Source organism: Corvus hawaiiensis, chromosome 2 (genome assembly GCF_020740725.1).
Source record: "Corvus hawaiiensis isolate bCorHaw1 chromosome 2, bCorHaw1.pri.cur, whole genome shotgun sequence".
NCBI lineage: Eukaryota > Metazoa > Chordata > Aves > Passeriformes > Corvidae > Corvus > Corvus hawaiiensis.
The window spans coordinates 58,750,537-58,771,244 of NC_063214.1; the positions used below are offsets into that span (position 1 = coordinate 58,750,537).

The following is a 20,708-nucleotide window of genomic DNA, read 5'->3' on the forward strand; positions in this document are numbered from 1 at the left end:
ACAAATATCTGCAGCATCTTCTGCAGTGAAATGTTTCTACCATCACACAAATCTCTTAACACTATCAGCCAATTTGCACTGCAAACCTCACATTTCTTTGCTGAAAGTTATACGAAGGTGGTTTTCAGGATCTGCAATCTAACTAATAACTAATAAAGACTTTTAAATCTGTATGTTTTAAACTTGTTTTGGAATTTGAAGTTTAAAATTTGGTCTTTTTGGTGTTTTATGTGACTAAGACTCCTTGATTCTCCACAACAAACTCTATACAGATCACTTCAACGAGGAATTATTTTCTACAAATCTCAAGCAAGTTACCACACAGGGGAAGTATGTAAGCTCAAATACTAAGAGCATCTATGAAAAAGGCTTCTCTTGATAAAAAGCTTTCAGCAATGTTAAACATGTATTATCAGAAAGGAAGTATCTGGGAAAGCAGTAAGCTGGGACCAGAAACAAAGATAAGCCTATACCACTGCAGTGTTCTCTTCAAACTCAATTTGCTTTGTAACCAAATACATTTTAGAAAGTAACACACCCACTGCTTTGGCATCCAAAATGAACCTGGAGCCAGAAAGAACTATGTAAGGAATCTACTTACCTGTGCCAAACAAGAGGCCAGGGATGAAACAATTAACTTGGCTCAGACATGTAACAGTTGTCATTCCAAACCAGAAGAAAGGGAAAAAGACACATGCATAAGGTGGAATTCTTTACCATACATTATGTATGGATCAACATATCCCTCCATGAAGGAGCTGAGACAAGAAAATTGCTTAATAGCTGTAAATTAAATGTGCTCTTTGTGCAGAAACCTTTTTATTGCTTCATTACTGTCTGGATACAGGAGATGTAAATTTTCTGTTGTTGGACCATGAGGGCTCAAGGCCTGAAAAATACCTCATGAATCAAGTCTATTTACCTGCAACTGCAATTTCATTCTTCTCCCCATTATCATACATGAAGATCCACCATAAATGGATTCTATGTAGAAGCATGAAGACCAGTTCCAAAGCAGTTCTTTTACCCATATGTCTCCCCACTGGACTGCTGTTCTAGGGCACCACTCTCCTATGCAGCCAGAAGTTTTCTCGTAATTGTATAAAAGTATTTCACAGCCTTTTGATAGCCAACTGGGCTCTAGACTAGCTCTGGCATTAATTTTTTTTTTTTTTTTAAATCCCTGTTTTTTTCTACCGAAAGTCATTTTCAGCCAAGCAAATCAAGCTCTTCTACTTTGTTTTTATATTTTCTTCTGAATATCCTAGCAGTTCTTTTTCACAACACCTGGAATCAGCCTAATTTCATCTTTTGTAAACATGGGTTATCAAATTACAGTTGAAATCTCAGCAGAATCCTGTAAAATGCTAATAAACATCCCAAGCTATACTAACAACAACTGTCCTGATGCATTTTATGATCACAGTAAGCTTGACAGATAACATTATACTGGAGATAAATATTATCTTGTGAGTCAAACAGCTTGCCTGCTTCTTCCTCCTCCTCATCAAGTTTCAAGTGAGGAGATCCCCATCTACAATTTATTAATCTTATGCACAACCTTCCATTGTATATAACTGCATTTCACCCAGTTCAATGGTACCATTCAAACAACACTGCTTTAGACAACTAATGCATGTTCCTGTCGATCTTTCACCACTTCTGGAATATGGATTTCCTATGCCATTAGAGTTGTCTGGATGATCAACTTTGCTGAAATACCAAGTATTTCTAGCATGTCTCATTAGCTGAAAGATACCCGAGTGCATTGATTACTGAGTGATTAAGGAGGAATATATTTACATCCTAAGCTAGCTGTGCCATCATGCTTTAGCATTCAATCCTTTCCTATTTCATGCTCAATTTAGAACATTTAAAAAAAAAAAGGTTATATTGACTCTGATGAAGTTCTTTGGAAACAGTGATCAAAAATGTTCTGTGCTATGCTTTCAAGGAGACAAGCAACATGCAGGTACCTGGCCTCAAGACTCCACTGCACAGCTGCAATTCTTTACACCTGCATTTTCTACTCCTATCTGCTTCCCACTGGCCTTCATATGCACCAAAACTATATCCTAAATAGATGTAACCTTACCCAACATTAAGCCTCTTTTTCTCTGTGCAATGTTCCCAGGCACTTCAGACTTTCTTTCCAGCTCTCTGAAGCTGCACAGAAATGTCTACTGTACTACTTGCCCAGACCCAGCAGCACAGTAGCACCATACAAGAAGATGATGCAGCAACATACATTTACGTGCTTCTGAAAAGAATTCCAAAGGCACTACCCTTCTGTTTAACTACTGTCACCAACATGAGACTAGATTCTTTCCCTTCAAAAATAATGGATCTGCTTTTCAGTTGAGAGAACAAGGCACAGTAACTAAAAAAAATGACTACACACTGAAATTCTATAAACATAATGTACAATTGGAAAGCTATTGTGAAGAAATTTGTGCTCTGTATGGCATTTGAAAGACCTGGCAGAGGTTGAACAGAAAAAGCTGTGTGGGCATATTAATAATCTACTATGTGTCATATCTTTGCTGGAAAGTGATGCAAGGAAACTTTGATGTGTATATAGCTGCAATTAAAAGAAAAGATTGGTATTTCCAAGGTACATTTTCCTCCTGTTCATGCAATTTTCCTTTGCATAAGTATTAGAAGGGTGTAGTAAGCATAAAACTATAGCTTTTACAAATGTTTTATTGAAAATGCTACATAGATATCATGTCACATTTACAACCTGGGTAGAAATGCACTGTTCTAACACATATGGGCCAGAAGTGAAAAAGTGATCAAACCATCAATAATCAATCTCAAAAACTTCATGCTTGACAGTCCTCTTGTATCCATTTGTATTACAAATCAAGGAAATGAATGGAAGTTAGACTCACACTCGCCAGTCCTCTGCACTTCTGATCAATATTTATTGATATTCACTCTTATTTTTCAGCTCTCTTAGCAGGTGACTTTTAAAACTCATTCATGTTGGAAGAACTTTAACTGGTTCCAGTTGTTTAGACTGCCCTTGGAATGTATTAAATATTTTCATTCATTAATGCATTGCATAGTCACCAGATGCTCCCCAAAACTGCGCTGCCAGCAGTGTCACACTCTAATGGGAGATAGTCAATCTGCTTTTTACCCCAATTCACAAAAAAGTTCTCTTTCAGAAAAAACACAGTTTAGCTTCTCAAATTCCCAAACTCACCTTGGGCTTTAGGCACCCCAAGGATCTGCCTGCAAGGTAGCTTTATTTGTATGTGCTATCATTTGAAAAATCAGAGTAAAAGGTCAGATAAGATTTCAGATTTAACTGGATTTTAAATCAAGGTAAGAGTCAATGTACATTTTTTTTTTGGTACATTTAACAGAATCTGATCCAAAATCTACCTGATCACAAAACAAGAAGCAAAATACAAAGTATATGGAAAGCATAACAACAAGAATAAATGCAAACTTAAGTATGTTTCATATAATTTTCCAAACCTAGCTGCTGCTTAAGAGCTTTACTGAGATGTCTCTTGGCTGCATAAACCAAAAGAGTTAACTCTGACCACTGAGTGGTGCCTTTCAAAATACAAACTTCTCAAGTCTAAAGCAGCTGAGGATGCAACATAGTAGCACTTCACTTAAATGCTATCTTTCAAGAGACTACCTTAAAGACAACTTCTTGGAAAAACAGAGAAGAGAAAGGCTGACCACTCTCTGTAGACACATTTTTCTCCTTCTATCTGTCATCTTCAACTTCCATTCTGACTCATTCTTCTTTCTTAGAAGAGAAGGCTGCAGTATCATCAACTTACAGCTCCTGGACCTAACATTTCTTTGCCTGCCTCTTCCCAGGAATTTGATTGTCTTAGCTTTGATTCTTTGGTTTGTTTTGGGAACCAGCTTGCTAAAGCTATGTTTTATGAGTAGAGCTTTCCCTGCTTTGGGGCTTTTGTCTCAGCCTACAGTCCTTTGTGGTCTTCGTTTAGCACAGTCCATCTATGTTAAATGATCTCCCCATATTTCATAAGATTTTCCTAGGACTATTGCCAGACTTCATTAGGAAGAGGTCATCATGAGGAATACCCACTCTCCTTTTCATAGTAATTTACTCATATTTTATTGAAACCACAATTTCATATTAACTCCTTTCAAGAATTATTAATGAGCAATAATATATACTACTAGTTTGGCATTTATAGCCCTTACTGGAGCTCCTTCTTCAGCTGCCTTGAAAGGCACATCCATTCAATCTTTGAACTGTGAAGATCATCCAAGGGAAACACATTATACACAGTATTTATGAAAATGGTCCATATATAGAGCATCAAAGCAAAAGGATAACTGAAACTTTTGAGGAATGGGCCACTGGAAAAACAAATCGAGAACAAGCAAAGGAGATAAACCACACCCTCACTGAATAGCTGATTAATCAAAAGGAAAGGAAGGTGTCATCAGCTTCTCCAGTAGCTCCAGTACCATTAACCTGAGACCCATCTACAAATTGCTAGATGCTATACAGTCACTTGAAAAAATCTGAGGCTCTTTGGATGGTGTCCTTGAGCACCTGCTCTAGACAATTGAGTTTTCTCAGACAACTGGAAAGCCCTTTGCAGTGTGAGAAAGAGCTTCTCTGTGGCCTAAGGAAACAAGAACAGCAGTGTGGATACCTGTATCCACTTCCAGTGAATTTGGCCCTTCCAACTTTGAAACTCCTTATGATTACACTGTTTCTTAATGGCTTTAAGTGGCTGAACTTACATGCTTGTAACTGGTCTTTAACTCACATTATTACACAGGAGCTGTTTATATTTGTGCACAGCTAGCCTATATGTAATGATCTTGTTATCTTCTGTCTCTTCTTCCTTTCCCTCATTTGGATAATAAACTGCTTTAGATGTAAAATAGATAGCTGCATGTCTGCAAAAGGAAGAAGGGGAAGTTATATTACCATGATTTTAAATAAAGTTGAAGAGTGACATGATCATGTAAGTCATGCAAGCTGATAAAATCTCAGTCATTTCACAGACAGTCAAAAAAAAGACAGCTATTAATTTACTATTAATAACACATGCACAGCCACATCTATCAAGCCATGTGCTGCTGATTCATCTATTACTACTACTACAAAAAAAAGCAAAACTAAGCACAGAATTAAAAATTCCTGGATTCAAAGTTGCAGCATTTAGTTAGATATTACATTCTTGCAAGAACGGACAGCACATTAGCCTTGCACAGATGAAAATGAAGGAAAAGGAGACTAACCTCCTGGGTACTCAACAACATTTGGCATCAGAGAAGGCACAGAGGCAGAGCAATATCAGGCCCTGTAAGCTTGCTGGCATGGTTGTGACAGCCTGGGCATGCATGACGAACTGGCTCTGTTTTGAGGAATTCTGGAAAAACAATGGCCACAAGAGCTGCTCCACAACCATGAAGACTGTTTTCCTTCCCAGTGTGTCTGCAATCCTTCGCAACTACCATGGGCCTGACAGTGGCAGTGGCACAAGATAAGGCAGCCATGACTACTTTTTGAAGTACAAATAGGACAAGAGTAAACCAAAATTAATTCAAAGCTATTTCTTATTAACAGTAATTCTGTGATAGATGTCTGAATAGTTTGACAGCTACAACTATACATCAAGAATGCAGCAATACAACTTGAATTGCACAGGGTAGAACTGTAAGGAACTCTCCTGAGGTCTCATCTAACAACATGCAGCATTTTCCAACAGATGACACACCAGCCTGTTCGTACTGTACATAATTGTGAAAGAGGATCCAGAAAAAGTCCTTTAAGCACAAAGTTCTAGCCTTTCCATTCTCATGAAACCCAGTACAAAGTCCATTTAAAAACATTGTTTGAGTTTCTACAAAATAAAAGCACCATTTGTTTTTAAATAATCAGATAATGAAATTAAGGAACTTCTTCCACTCTTTAATGTTAGCAATCTTCATGAATCTTTATTATTTCAGTTAATCAGATTGCATCCAATTAAGATAAAGAAAATGCTATCAGTTTAAGTTATGCAAAATGTTTGTACACGAAGTCAAAATACTAAGTAAAATGCCCACAGCTCTAATTTTTTTATTTAATTCAAACTGCTTACTGGTTACATTACACAAACTTTCTTCTTACACTAGAAACCAAGAAGAGATCCTACCAATTATTTTCCCTTCTCTTCCCCCCATAAAGCAGGTAATATAGGACTATTTCTTTCCCATCAACAGCATAGTCAGAGAAGAAATCAGATTAAGTGATTGCAATGCCGTGGGAATATTGTAATACTGCCAGACACAAACCTGTCAAGCTTAGCATGCTTCATACAAGGCTCATCCAACTGATTTCAGACTCAGGCAGTAATAGCACCTGAATCTCAGTAGCTTGAGTTAATACTTCACAGTTTTGGGGGCTAGACATGTCTGACTAGAGTAATGGAAACTAAGTTTTAGGGGCATTCTCTAGCTGCAGTTTAGGGCTGTAACTTAATTCCTAACATGCACCTCCAAGAACCAGTACCATCCTTGTAAAATGTGATGTTAGATGCTCATGGACATGGATGAGCTCAAAGAGTTCAGGTGCTTGAGGACAAAGACATTCACTGAGGGTACAACTCTGAGTCAGCACACCTAAATGAGGCACTTTCAGGATGTAGCCTTATTTATTTCAGCTTACAATAGTCAGGCTTTAGTTCCAAAATGGAGCCATCTCATTTAGGTATCTAAATTTGTATGTCTGCATGCAAGTTAGGACTTTACACTCCCATTATAGCAAGTGGAGACCTAGTTGGTACAGACAGTGGAGCCTGGAGAGCTACTGAGTGCAAACTGATGTCAGCTGAAAAGCACTGAGTGTACTATAGCTAGTGACTAAATCTTCACTAGTTTCAATGGGAGCTTAAATCCAAGGCCACATATAGAAACACACATTTAGACACCTAAAATTAGATGTCTTCAGTATGCAGCTGAAGCACTGATATTTCAAACAAATGTCTCCAGAACCTTCCTACAGTCAGGCTCAGTCTGCAGTGTGGAGATTGCAATGTGGTGAAAAGAGGGACTAAAGGAGAAGATTAAAGAAGGTACAGCGGAAGATTAACTGATCTGAATATACAGGAAAATCAAACAGGAAAAGGAGAACCTGACTGAACACCTTACAGAGAATATAGTACCTTATGAAATCACATCTCAGAATGCATGAAATAAGATAGAACAAGAGTTAAAAAAGTATCTATTAGAAAAATGAGAAAATAACCAAGGCAAAAAATGTTACAGACATGTTTTGTTCATATAAAGATATTGACTCTATTTAACACATGTTAAACAGAAATCAATGGCACAAAATGACATTTTTCCTAAGACACACTACAATCAACATCATGAGAAATATGAATTAATGCATTCCTTTTTTTTTTCTTTAATTTGCTACTGCAGAAGAGAATAAAACAAGTCTAGCTTCTTGCTTTTTAATCAAACTTTTACCAAATTCAATTTGTTCTGGGAATATAATGTTTTAGAAGTCTAGTACTTGTAACACTAACAAAGTAGGCACAACAGTAACACAAGCTGCTCTGGCAGAAAAGCAGCATGATAAAGTAAGTTTTTCCAATAACAGCTTCTTGTGTCATCTGTGACTGCTTCTTTAATGGCTTGATGAGACTGGGACCACAAAGACCTGGTCAGTCATCAGAATTAATGGAGGACAAGGTCAGACAGTTCCCAGAGAAGGCGGAGGGAGCTCCGTTAGGAGGTTAATTCTCATGGTTACTCTCAGAGCAGAGAGAGGCCAATCTAAAGAACAGAATTCTGGATTGCTATGTTTTATTCTTGTCAGGAAAATGACCTTGTTTTGCACTACTTCGCAATTTTTATTGAGTTAGCACAAGAAATTTGAAAGAGGGTCATGACAAGAGTGAAGACTGCCTCTGCCCTGCTGCAAAAGGGACTACAGAATCAAGGAGATGTGTCTGAATCCAGCTTTAATTCAGCAGTTGTACTAGAAGAGCTGCAGCAGCAGGGCTTACAGGCAAGTTTTACCTGCCAATAGTACTTCACTTACAAACTGGACTTGTGCTATGTGTCAAAGCCAACACATGAGCATTCTACATGCACTGCAATGAGGGCTTAAATCATTATTTCTTTACCTTACTGGAAGGGTACTTGCCATATCTCAATCCAATGTTTAGGATAACCTACCGGTAAAAGGTAGAAGGATTAAGTCTTCAACAATACTTGCAAGGGCATTCATGCAACCTGTTTATCAATCTAAGCTATAAAAAGAGCAGCTCCTACTAAAAATTATTTTGGAATGAAACACCTCCAAATCAAGCTGCTACAACCACGCTTTGTGACCGCTTTCCCTCATCATCTTGTTTCAATATAAAATGGAATTTTGTCTCCTCTGCAGTCATACTCCCACATAGCTGGCCAATACTAATATTATTTTTAGTTTGAGTGAAGATACCTAGAAATAAAAAACCCTTTAATTAAAAAAAAAAATTGTGTATATTGAAGGCCATTCCCAAACAGAGGTGCTTAAGAGTTAAGCTACTCCTATAGACTCAGCTCTGACCCTCTACCTGGACATCCTTAACCAAGAGTTAGTGAGCTGCAAATCATTGTAGCTTGCTCTGACCCCATACTTTCAGTTGATTTGTCTTAGCTTCCCTCAGTGCCTTTTATGAAGGCCCTCTAAATACTTCCTAAGGAGATCCTAAAATTAATATGTAGAAAAGGATGTTAATCTAAGTATCTATATCCAGTTTCAGACGCACATAATATGTTTAGTCTTCTACACAGAAGGAATGGAGATGACAACTGAAAACATTTACCATTTAGGGCGGGGTTGTTTTGAGGGGTTTTTTAGAATTTTTTTTAATGAACTGATATATAAAACTTTATTTCTGTGTTTTCAGAAGTATACTGTGAAGAATCATTGAAGATGAAAAGGAAAGCTAATAAACTTACACATGTCATCATGCAGCATTTCAGTATTTAGGAATGAGAAACAGGAAAATGGAAACAAGGATGAAGAATTAGTTTCTTCTCAGGCTACAGAAAGAAAAAGATCACCCAGAGGAGCTTCTCTGGCTGGCTTCAGTAAGCTGTTCTTAACAGAAGCAGGAAAACCAAAGCACTAGACCTTTGTAATACACATCTGGGTTTACTTGTAAGGGCTCCATTACTCAGGCTACTAAGCTACCTAGAAGACTAAATATGCTCTAGGAGAGAACTCTTGTTAATAGTGTTTTATTGCCTTTGCTACTTTGTTGCATTACTAGAGCTGTGTATTTAAATAAACACTCTTTTATTCCTAAACTTTGCCCAGTGCTAATGTGGATACCAAGTAATTTAACAAACAAAATACGGTATTTCTAGAGGTGATGTCACCCTTTAAGTCTATAAATGCGATCACTACTGCATTGACAGGTATCCTTGTACATTCTAAAAGCACCATAGAATGACAGCGCACACTTCCTCCACTTAACACAATGGTTTAGGATTTGATAATAAGCTATGGTGGTCTTGCAAGAGAAGCAACTCCCAATGACCATTAACAACTAACAATGTCCCTTCTCAGGGTCTGTGGCAACTTGTACAGAATTTCTGATGGGTCTTTAACCCATTCCAACATTAATAAATTGTTTTAAAATAAGACTCAACACCAAAGCACAAGATGATATTTGAACAAGATAACTCTAGGGTTTTTTTACTTCAAATGTACTTAAATAGCAGTTACTTTCAGATTTTGAGATGCTCAGTTTGGCTGCTCTAACAGTATCTGTAAACAACCAAAACTATGCAAAGCCTGACAGCAGAAAAGACTAGAAAACAGATTAAAAGCTGCCCTGCAGAAAACTTGGGGATAGTGGTGGATGAAAAACTAGATACAAGCTGGCAAGGTGTACTTGCAGCCCAGACAGCCAACTGTATCTTGGGCTGCATCAAAAGCAGCATGTCCAGCAGGGTGAGGAAGGTGATTCTGCCTCCCACCTGGAGTCCTGGGTCCCTCAGCACAAAACAGACATGGACATGAAGAAGGTCCAGAGGAGGGCCAAAAAAGGGTCAGAAATGTAGCATTTCTCCTGTGAAGACAGGCTGAGAGAGTTGGGGTTGTTCAGTCTAAAGAAGAGAAAGTGTTTGGGATACCTTAGTGCAGCCTCTGATTATATAAAGAGGTATATAAAATAGATGGAGAAAGACTTTTTACCAGGGCCGACTGTTACAGGCCAAGAGGCAACATTTTAAATTGAAACAGAGTAGGTTTAGATTGGATACAAGAAATAAATTTACATGAGGGTGGTGAGGCACTGTCACAGGTTGTTCAAAGAAGCTGGGGATGCCCCATCCCTGGAAGTGTTCCAGGCCAGGCTGGATGGGGCTCTGAGCAACCTGATCTAGTGGGAGGTGTCCCTGCCCATGGCAGAGGGGTTGGAAAGAGATGACCTTTGAAGGTCCCTCCCCACCCCAAACCATTCTGTGATTCTGTAACAGTTTTATTCACAAAATATTCTGGGTAATGGGCAGGTTTGGTTTTGCAAAGCTCAAGCTGACCTTAGAATGAACTAGAGTTTGTGTTTCACCACTGCAGTCTCTTCTTTTCTCTTCCACTTCCTTGAAAACACTTTTCAGAAATATTTTATTTCTTATTTCAAAGAGAAAAAATTAGGTTAAGCTTGCTTAACTTTTATCCCAGAGCCTAACCTTAATACTGATTTAATTTCAAAGCATGAAGCATTTATGACTCATTCTAATTTACATAAGTCTTCTTATTCTATTATGAAAATGGCAATTTTCCTTTGCAGAGACATATAGAACATGGTCTCTCTTATTGTGTCAAGTAACATTTAATAGCCTTTAGCTGTAACTTGGGACTGTTACAAAATGTCCTCAAGATGAGTCATCTTCATTCATTTATTCTGCAATAGGAAGAATTCATGAATGAGTGATCTGCAGTAATTCACTTCTGCAAAGAGAACCCATTCATACATTTCAAACCTGGTTCTCTGAATCACTGTAATGTAGCTGATTATTTTGTATTAACAGAAGAAAATTTTGGCTTAAGGAAAGTTTCCACAGAAATCTGTGTATTGCTAGTATATGCAAAAACTTTCATAGATTTAAAAGACCTCTTTTGAAAATAAACATTTTGGTCTAACACATGGATACACAGACAGATAGTTCCTATCTATCTAGCAAGAAAAGCATGGTGTTTTTGCAAAGTTAGAGATTGACAAATGGTTTAAATCGAAGCTGCGTCAAGGGGGAGCACGACTTGTCACTATCAGACAATCACTAGGTAGGCAAAGAAAATATTTTACAGTATCCAAAAAATATGGCCATTGGCACACAGAAGTGCTCATTCAAAGCTGTATTTAGGTCAAAATACAGACAACAGAAATCCAACTATGATCCAAGACTACTAACTACAGAAATGTAAAGTAACCATGCTTCCTATTCTACAGAAATAAAGAATGAAATACATGTTATTTTAATTCATTAAAAGGCCACCAAAATAAAGGAATGGAATTCACCAAGGATAAAGGGTCCCTCAACCAACACTGCTCTTTTGCCATCCTTAGGAGACTTCAAACCAGGAATTATCCCTCAATATTAATTACCATGGAAGAGGCCCACATTAAAAAGCTGCTTCTCACTTAATGAAGTACAAAACCAGTCAAAGCTTTACAGATCACCAGTGAGAGCAAACACATGGTAAGTCAGTACAAAGAACTGCATGTAAAAGCAGCATTTTCTTCAGAAGCGTAATTCGCAGAAAATGCATCGTGTGCTTCTCCATTAATGAGTGCTTTAAGTTTTCACTACTTCATTGACTCAAGGACAGCTCTAAACAGTCACTTTATTCACACCTCTCCTTTCTCCTGGAGACACACTAACTCTCATCATTTTCAGGTTGACAAATCTTACCCTATGTACAGCGTTGCCAAAGTAAGGAGAGTTCTCTTTAAAAACAGAACGGATGACGAGCAGTACAGAGATTGACAGAGCACCTCAATGTTTCCAACAGGCAAATATTTGATGCAAGAAAACACAGTTAACATTATGGTTAGATTTATTAACAATCCCCATTGACTTCAGCAGACAGCACAATCTCAAGGTGAATTGACCAGCAATAAAGCACAAGAGAGATTTAGAATTTTCCAAGGAAGCGTGACTTACCAAATCATTCAAACTAATGTATCTGGCTATCTGCACTGCTATCTGGGATCCATAAGCAGTTTGCTACTTCTCAACCTCCACTCTTTCATGTTAGTACTATATTTACATAATTTCAATTTTTTATATATCACTGAAAAAACTGCATGTGTGTTCTTTGCAGAGACTTTTAAGTCAGAAAAGAGTACAAAAATGGGTAAATATTTACAGGAGAAACTAAGATTGAAAAAAAAATTATTAAGAAACATTATAATGACTAAATTCACTTCCCACTGATTGCATTTCCACTAAATTTCAGCCATCTTGTCCTTCTTCATGCCTTTCTAAAAATAAACATCTCTGTACATTTATTCAAACCATTCTCATTATATATTTCCACATCTTTAACTATGATTTTACCTAACAACTGAGTGCATACAGTGAAGAAAAAACCAAGGAACTGATGTGAGCTTGCTTGCTTTCTTACTTTCAAGACAATGCAACAGACTCCTGCAGCTGTAACCCATTTTGCAGACTGGTCATTTTGTAGACAAGTCAAGGGCAAACTATGTTTGAGAAGTTGTGGCAGAACAAAAAGGACCAATGCCAAATTACTCTCTACAGTTTACACCACCCCAAATTGTTTATTTTATACAAATCTCTACACAGAAAACCAAACAGTAAACACTCCTCATGAGTTGCAATACATACCATGAAAAAGGAACAGCATCAATTACTAAGGGAATTTCTTCTTTTAGGCAGATCCATTGGCACAGCACTCAAAAGCACAGAAATGTCTCAGAAGTGGCAAGAACAGACCAGAAAAGCAACATTCGAAAGATCGTGTGCAACTCAAGTTCTGTACTAAGATTAGTGAATGCACAGATATGAAAAAATCTTTATGCCCTCTATTTTACTACCAACTGTAATCCACAATTTCATCTCCAGGAAGGGGGAAGGATAAGGATAAGAGGAATGTCTATATGACAGGAGGTTTGCAAAAGCTATGGAACTGATTTGGGCTGTAGTTTCCAGATTGCTAGTGCCATTTTTCAGGGAAGTTGTAAAGACTGTACCTCAGCTTACACTCAGTGAATCCCAGAAACAATTGTCTAATAACTTGCTCATGCTTGCTTTCATATTTAAAGGATGAAGAAATCCACAGCTGAATCAAATCACGATAGCGAGCTGCCTACTCCAAAAGCAAGCAGGACCAGGCAAGGATAAAAGCTGTACCATGGAAGGTTAGAACCATATCTATAAAGAGATGATCTTAATATTTTTGCAGTTCATTAAACACTTCCTGCTCTCAAGACAGTCATGAAAGGAAAGTGCCAATTCATTCTCCACCAGTAAGACCACTTGGTAAATCAAAAACTCGAACCAAACATGCAACGCATGCCTCTCCCCTCAGTATTTTGTGCAACAGAAGCAAAATATATCTTATCTGTTCCTGAATTGCAAGACAAAAATCATTACGTTCCCCTCAGGTACTGTCAAGTAATTATTACATATCATGTTTCAAATAAATTGTATAGGATGGTGAGCTGCAACACTGATCCATTTGTGGCTCAAAGGATTCAAGAACACCACGCAATCAGCATAAAGTTTTGAAATACGGTGCTAACAGACATGTAAACTTTAAGAACTGTCAATAGAAACTTAATTACCATCTAAGCCCTCCTTTGAATCAGTTGTTTTGCAGACAAAGGACCTGCCCATGACACTGGAAACCACATCTTTCAGCTCTTCTCAGACTGGAGAGAAGAGGGAAAGGAGCTGGAAAATACTTGCTTCAAATTCCCAGAACAGTATCTGTTGGAGCTGGGCCAACACCCAGGAAAAAAAAAAGAAGGTAGGATTAACTGGCCCAGATGATGACAAGCAAAAATGTGACCCCGTAGCTAAATCTGTGGATACTCTCTTAGAGCACAGTAAAATGGTATTCTAAGCAGCAGCAACAGTTAATTGCTCATTTCTTGCAGTATCTTCTAGATATGCTTAACTGGTAGCTATGGTCATTTGGAATGGAAAACAATGTTCAAACTGACCATTGCGTAAGGGGATGCTATGCTTAGAGGAAGCATTTGTATTTTGAAGCTGCTCTTGCTAGAACTCAGAAATAATGCAATTTGGCCCCAAGAGATAATGAGAAACCAGGTGGGATAACCAACAGGGAAACAATGTCCACGACAGAAGATAATTAAAAAAACTAAACTCAAGCCATATTAACAGTTGTAGCTTTTAATCTGAGGTCTGTGAAATAAATGAGGTTAGTCAAAAGTTGCTACAACAGCCTTTCTGTGTTTCCCATGCAATCTGAAAATGTTCCCCCTCTTCTCCTCCCCAAGAAATTTAATTTCATCTAATACAATGTAAGAAAAGGTACTTGTTTATGGTAGCGAAATCTAAATCCCAATGATCCTTAGCACATAATCTTTTAGGTCTTTAAAACAGCTCTTGTATTTAAAATAAGTTCTGTCATTCTTTTACTTTCATCACAAATTGCCTTTTGTTAATCCTGATTCAGACTCAGAAAATATTAAAATAAATGTATCAACTTTACCTGTAATGCACTGAAACTGTCCATCTTCTCTTCTTATTGTAAATGCTTCGCCTGGATTAACTTGCACAAGAATAACCTTAAAAATAAAAGAGTGTTTACAACCATTACACAGGAATATGTTACAGAAGTCTGGTATGTGCAAAAAAAAAAAAAAAAAAAAAAAAAAAAAAAAGTTTTACTGGGAAAAGCCAATTTTTTTTTCTGGTTAGTAAATACATTATTTTTCACTTCACACTTTTTGCTGTCTTCATCCCACAGAGAAAGGGATAAGAGCAAGAACAAGCACAGATATTTTTAAACAAACATTTTTCAAAGAATTAAGGAGAGAATAACAACTAAGTAAAACAGTACCTGTACAAATTTTATTTTCTCAACTGCTTGGTATAATTAAAAAGCTATTTGTACAGCTTAAATTATTTCAACAAATTGCATTAACTTCAACATTAATCAAACTATTACGTAAACTTTCAGAAGGAAGCCTAGAATTCCCAGTGTTTGACATCAACCACTTGACAAACAGTTTTCAACATACGGGAAATATTGTGTCATGTCCCTCTTTACATGACCCAAGCATATTTGTTATTATTCATTAATGATAAAAAATTATTCAAGTCATGACAAAGTAAGTGCACCAGATGCCCAGCGCGAAACAGTATGTATAATTTTATTTGTGGAAAGCTGGTTATCCTAATTCTGTAAACCCAAGCGAGGCAGAAATGATAGCAAAGCACACATCAGCCAAAATAAACAGACAAAGTCTGTACCAAAGCAGAAGCCTGTTACCATTTCAGATTTCTGTGTTCTTATTAGAAACCTGCCCTTCTGTGAGGAAAAAAAGTTTGTAAACATGAAAAACCTGGCTAAAATTAAGAACAAAGGAGGAAAAAAAACCCCAAAAAAGAGCAGGTGTATTTTATAATTTCCTTTCTGGACACAACTTTTTTCAGTCTTGCTTGCACACATCTACGTAGAGCCTATGTCCTCCTCCCTCTAAAAATCAGAGGGCAAGAAATCTTTATGAACACAACTTTTCAGCATTATGGCCAAAAACTTACTTTGTTAAATTGCTAAAAGAAAATAAAATCTTTCATGTTTACAAAAACACAACCAACCAACCAAAAGCCCCAGAACAGGAAACTTGATTGTTCCTCATTCTAGCAATACCAGAGAGAAATGAAAGGATAAGGAAACAGCAGAAATCATATGAATTCCTCCCTTTCTGGTGGAGCAGTTTCACAAATTAATGAAAAGACAGCAAGTTCTACACTAACATACTGATGAGATACGATAGGCATTTGCATTTTCAAGCTCGGGCTGTGTGATTCAACACTGAGTGGCTCAGGTTTGAGCAAGCACTTTAAAAATACTATATCTTGTTTCATGTGGTTTTTCTAGAAGCTTTAGGCTGTTTGAGAAAAAACAATGAACTGTATCACTATTTGCATTTTATCAAGCTAATAAATTTTCCAGATCTTCTGAGGTGTGGCTCAAAGTAAAATTCACTAAGAGTTAGCATTCATAATATTATCTAAACAAGATTATTTTATTAATGAACTTCAAAGAAGACTTAAAGGTCTTCAGAAAATATTGTATTGCCAGAGTTTATTTTGAAGCGTTTGAAGGTCGCATTTTAACAACTGGCTATCATCACCTTCAGAATGTGATGAAGGAGAGAAATAAGAATAGATGAGTTCTTACAATTTCTTTTCCAGACTCCCCAAGCAGGCATAACTTTTTGAAGACATATTTCATTGATGTACTCTTTCCTCTGTTACAATTGAAAGTTTTAGCTCAAAATTTAGACTGGAATAAAAGTACCTAAAAGCTTCATGGTAACATGAGAATGTCTCTCCATCTGTTATGTGTGGGCTGGATAGCTACATTTGCCCATCTCTTTTGGCTGATTTAGATGCCCAAACTCCTGGGAGGAGCCATTCTGGCTACAGCTGACATGGCAATCTGTACCATTTTCAGCTCAATATTCTTGGTCTCCATCACACAAATTGTGAAAAGCAGAAAAGCTTTTGGGTGCTGGCTGGCCCTTGATTCCTGCTTTTAAGTGACAGGGAATGTAAATTGACTGGTATTCCCAGTTGTTCCTATTTATTCTGTGTGAGTGCCTGAGGTTGGTAATCCGGGTAATGATGTTGTCTTGGGAACCTGCTGGCTTTCCTCCCCCAGACCTCTTGCTGCAGGCCACCCAAACCTGAGGCTCCAGCTGGCAGAGAGGATTTGAGCATGGGAATACATGCACCTGCCCAGCTGCAGCATGTGGGCCCTGTGCCTCCTGGTTTTGTGTTACAGCAGCTTGTCCTGGTGTGAGCACCTTTGTTGCTCACTTCACAACTGCTCTGAGAAAGTAAAGGCTCAGCATGGCAGCCATGGTGCAACACAGTGAGACGGGAACTGTTCAGCAGCAGCAACAGGCCAATTGATGGAGTCCAGCACCATTCTGACACTCAGGATGCCATCAGATTTTCACATCTCTGATGACATCTGAGTGCCAATCCAAAGGGCAGGGAGACTCACCAACTTAATGCAGTTTAATTAGATCTCAGTTCCCAGAAACAGGAAATAGAGTGTCTTTTGACAATGGACAATTAGCCAACCTGATGCCTGACTGTATTTCACTGACTCCCACTTTCAGCCTTGCTTTTATGTTATGCATTCACATTTGTATTTTACAGCTATTACAAGGTAGGCTGTGTATGTCGCCAAGTGTGCCAAAAGGGATTCTGAGTCAGGGCTGAAGAAATTTCAGAAGTTTCAAGAACTGCTGGTTTCAACAGTCTTTGTGTTGGGGCAGTGTATGACCAACAGTGGTTTCTGGACCAACCTTATCACAGTTGAATCCCATGGCGTGTTCACAGCTTTGAAAAGAGCATTTCTGACACTTTGCACCTCAGTAGATATGATTTGAAATAAGAAAAATTAAAGCTATGTACAGAGAGAGATCAGTACCTTTCTGGTCAGAAGAGATAGTACAAAAGACTGACAGTCTCTCACAGGAATTCCCCCTTAGCTAATGAAAGTCTGCAGCACATAAGCAAGGATGCAAGAAAATTTCTCTAAAGGAAAATGTAACATGGATTTTACACAGCATCATGTTTTAGGTAAAAAAAAACCAACGAAAAATATATCTGCGGGTTGCTCAGTATTTATAGCTCTTTCATCTTATTCGAGGTGCCTTTGTGCAGGCTTGCACACCCCATCACCCAACATGTTACTTCACGCACCTTGACATTAGTACTTCTGAAAACCAGGGCCTGAGTCTTTGAGTCTTTCACACTGAATATTCTAGATCTTGACCTCCTTCTTCTTCTGGGCAAAGCTTCAAATTGGCTTGAACTAATTTGAAGTTAGTTCAAATTAACTATTTTAATCAAAAGAAAAGCTTTGGAAAAATCTGATGGTTCAGCCTCTCTTCCTGTGCCTCAATCTTTTTGTGACAAATTCTGTTGCTTTACTCACAGCACCTAAAGTTCTGCTACCCAAAGGCTGACATGGATTCTATCCAGATTTCCTTTGCCTGCTCCAAGGTAAGTATGATACTGAAAAAACCCCTCATTTGTGATGTGTCAGTCTGAGTGGGAGGCACCTTTAACATGGGCACTTTTCAAAGGCTATTTCTCTTACTAAGTCAACAAAACACTAATTGAGGACTTCACAATCTTAACAAAATGACGTGAATTTAGGATACTGAAACCTAGGTACAAGTTCTAGAATTATACAAACACTTTTAAAGCACAACCAACTATAATGGAACCTAATAAAATCTAGAAGTGTAATTTCTGAATGCTAACGGAATTTTGACTCAATGTATTTTTGTCTCAAAACATGTTAAGGCATTGACATTAAGAAATAGGAGTATTAGGTGAACTAGTTCTATGTCATTTCCACAGTGACTATAAATTGTTTCCTTTAAACAGTTGTTTAATGATGATCCACATGACCTCAATACAGTTCTTGATGAAAAACAATACAAAATCTCTTTCCAGAGATTAGCATACAAGTTGACAGTATAAGAGTGCAGACACAGACTTATGCTAAAAGCAGCTCTTGCATAAACAAAACAAAGTGGCCACTGAATGGCTGAAGTTTGAAATACCTGAAACATCAGTTGTCAAAGACTGCCAGGTTCAAAAGCAAAAATTCACACTTTTCAATGGTACTTAATTTGTTCTATATAGGCTATTTCAGAAAATAAATCCAAACCAAATGAGCAACATACTAAGCTTTGTAGTAGTTTAATTTAATTGCCCAGATTGGCAAAGACCTCCTAACAAAAAGCCTCCTAACAAAACTAATAATGCCATATATTAGAAAGCTCAGTATGTATTTCCTGAAACGGCTGTTTGAACTCAGGCAGTAGCTGAAGCCAAGTAAGAACATAGGAAATGTCCTGATGGTCTGGGTCAGCAGTCCATCTAGCCAAGCACTTTGACTCTAATGTATCAATTGAGATGCTGCTTAAGGAGAGTATGAGAGCCAGGCCACTTTCTGCAGTCCACCTCTCTTATTGTCCATAAATTTGCCTAAACTCTTTGAGTTCACTTACAATTTGAACTGCCTCCACAACCTCCTATGGCAGTAAGTTCCTGAAATTTTCTTTTTAGACATTTTAAAACCATCTCCTACTTGTTACATGTTGCCTAGCTTCTCTGCTATGGGATTTGCTGAAAAACAGTTCTGAATAAATTTCATCCACCTCCTTCAATATTTTTTAAGTCTTGACAATTCCCATCTCCTTGTACCCAGTCTGCAAACTGAAGGGTCTCAATATTTCTGATCAATCCTGCGAGAACTGCTCCATTGCCTTGAACACATCAGTGATACGTAAGGCAACATCTATATTAGCAAAGTGAGCAGTACTCAGGAACATTCCCAGGTGCTGGAACAGTCACCTGCAATAATGAATATACTGTAGTAGTCCTGAGCATAACATAGGTCCATACAGAACTGAAAACTGTTCCTGAGATCACTCTTACCAGGCAGTTTGCAAAAAAATTTTACTAAAACTGACTCGTTTCATGACACTTAGCCTCAGCTTCCACTAACACTTGGAGCACATTTAAATTACTAATATATAAACAATTACTAACAGTATCCTGAGGAAGCACTACAATATTTTGCCTTCTTGAAGGACTAAATAAGGGACACACTCTTGAGTGGTTTTGAAAATCTATTCTTCACCTTAAATCACAATTAGAGCTGGTCAGATGTGGCAAATACATTTTTTAGAATACAATTCTTATATAAAACTATTCTGTAATATTTCTCTCCCTAAAGAATTGAAAATTAAATATAATTTTATTGCAACTCAAGTAGCATAATCACATCCTACAGAGACATGCAACACTGACTTGGACATACTACCATTAACAGATACAATTATTATTTAATTATTATATCTTAAGATCTCATATAGGATTTATTACTACATCAGTATGAGTAGGATGGAAAGTATTTTGACCTTGCATATAAAGAATCAATGGAAGTACAAATGTTCAAAGAGGAGAATGCTCAATGTTACCTATTTTTATTCAGTAAAACTCTCCACTATCTGCAAGAGAGAATAGAGGATGTTTCTGCAGGCTGAACCAGGAATGGAGTTTAATGTTTTTTCCAAGTCTTCAGCTTACTTCTAACACGAAAAAAGTGAATTAGATAAAAATGGCTGGAGTCATTAAAAAACCCTGTAAGACTAAGAATGCAAGCAACAAAAGGTGGAAGGGAGAGCTGTGCAAGGCAGAGCTGCAGCCACATTGACGCAGCAGGCTGCTCCAAAGAAAGGAAAAACTTAAGGCCAAACGTTAACACTTATCTCCATAAAGGTCTAGAAGTAATTTTTATCAGCAAGAAGCAGACGCTGCAGAAGTCAAAATAAGATCCTTAGAGGTATTTCACTCTGCCAATATGGTCACGGCAGTGTCTTTCAAAAGCAAAACAGCAACAATACAAGATATAGCTGATTTGTATCTTACTCATCTTTGTC

The 20,708-nt window shown here is 37.6% G+C and overlaps 1 protein-coding gene and 1 long non-coding RNA gene across 10 annotated transcripts in view; both read right to left on the reverse strand.

Moving 5' to 3' along the window:
- FNDC3A (fibronectin type III domain containing 3A) overlaps nt 1-20,708 on the reverse strand; it is a 112,634-nt gene that overhangs the window by 59,823 nt on the left and 32,103 nt on the right. For 8 of the 9 annotated variants that reach the window (XM_048295262.1, XM_048295260.1, XM_048295263.1 and 5 more), the window contains one exon: nt 14,714-14,789. In XM_048295262.1, coding sequence (XP_048151219.1) covers nt 14,714-14,789 — 76 coding nt within the window. Of the gene's footprint in view, nt 1-13,817; nt 13,931-14,713; nt 14,790-20,708 lie in introns of those variants that run through there. The other variant, XM_048295266.1, reaches the window with a different exon arrangement.
- Nucleotides 3,865-5,901, reverse strand: LOC125321873. Its single transcript, XR_007201747.1, has 2 exons — nt 5,257-5,901; nt 3,865-4,911 (listed from the first exon to the last, which is right to left on the reverse strand). It is a non-coding gene; the product is annotated as an uncharacterized LOC125321873 (long non-coding RNA).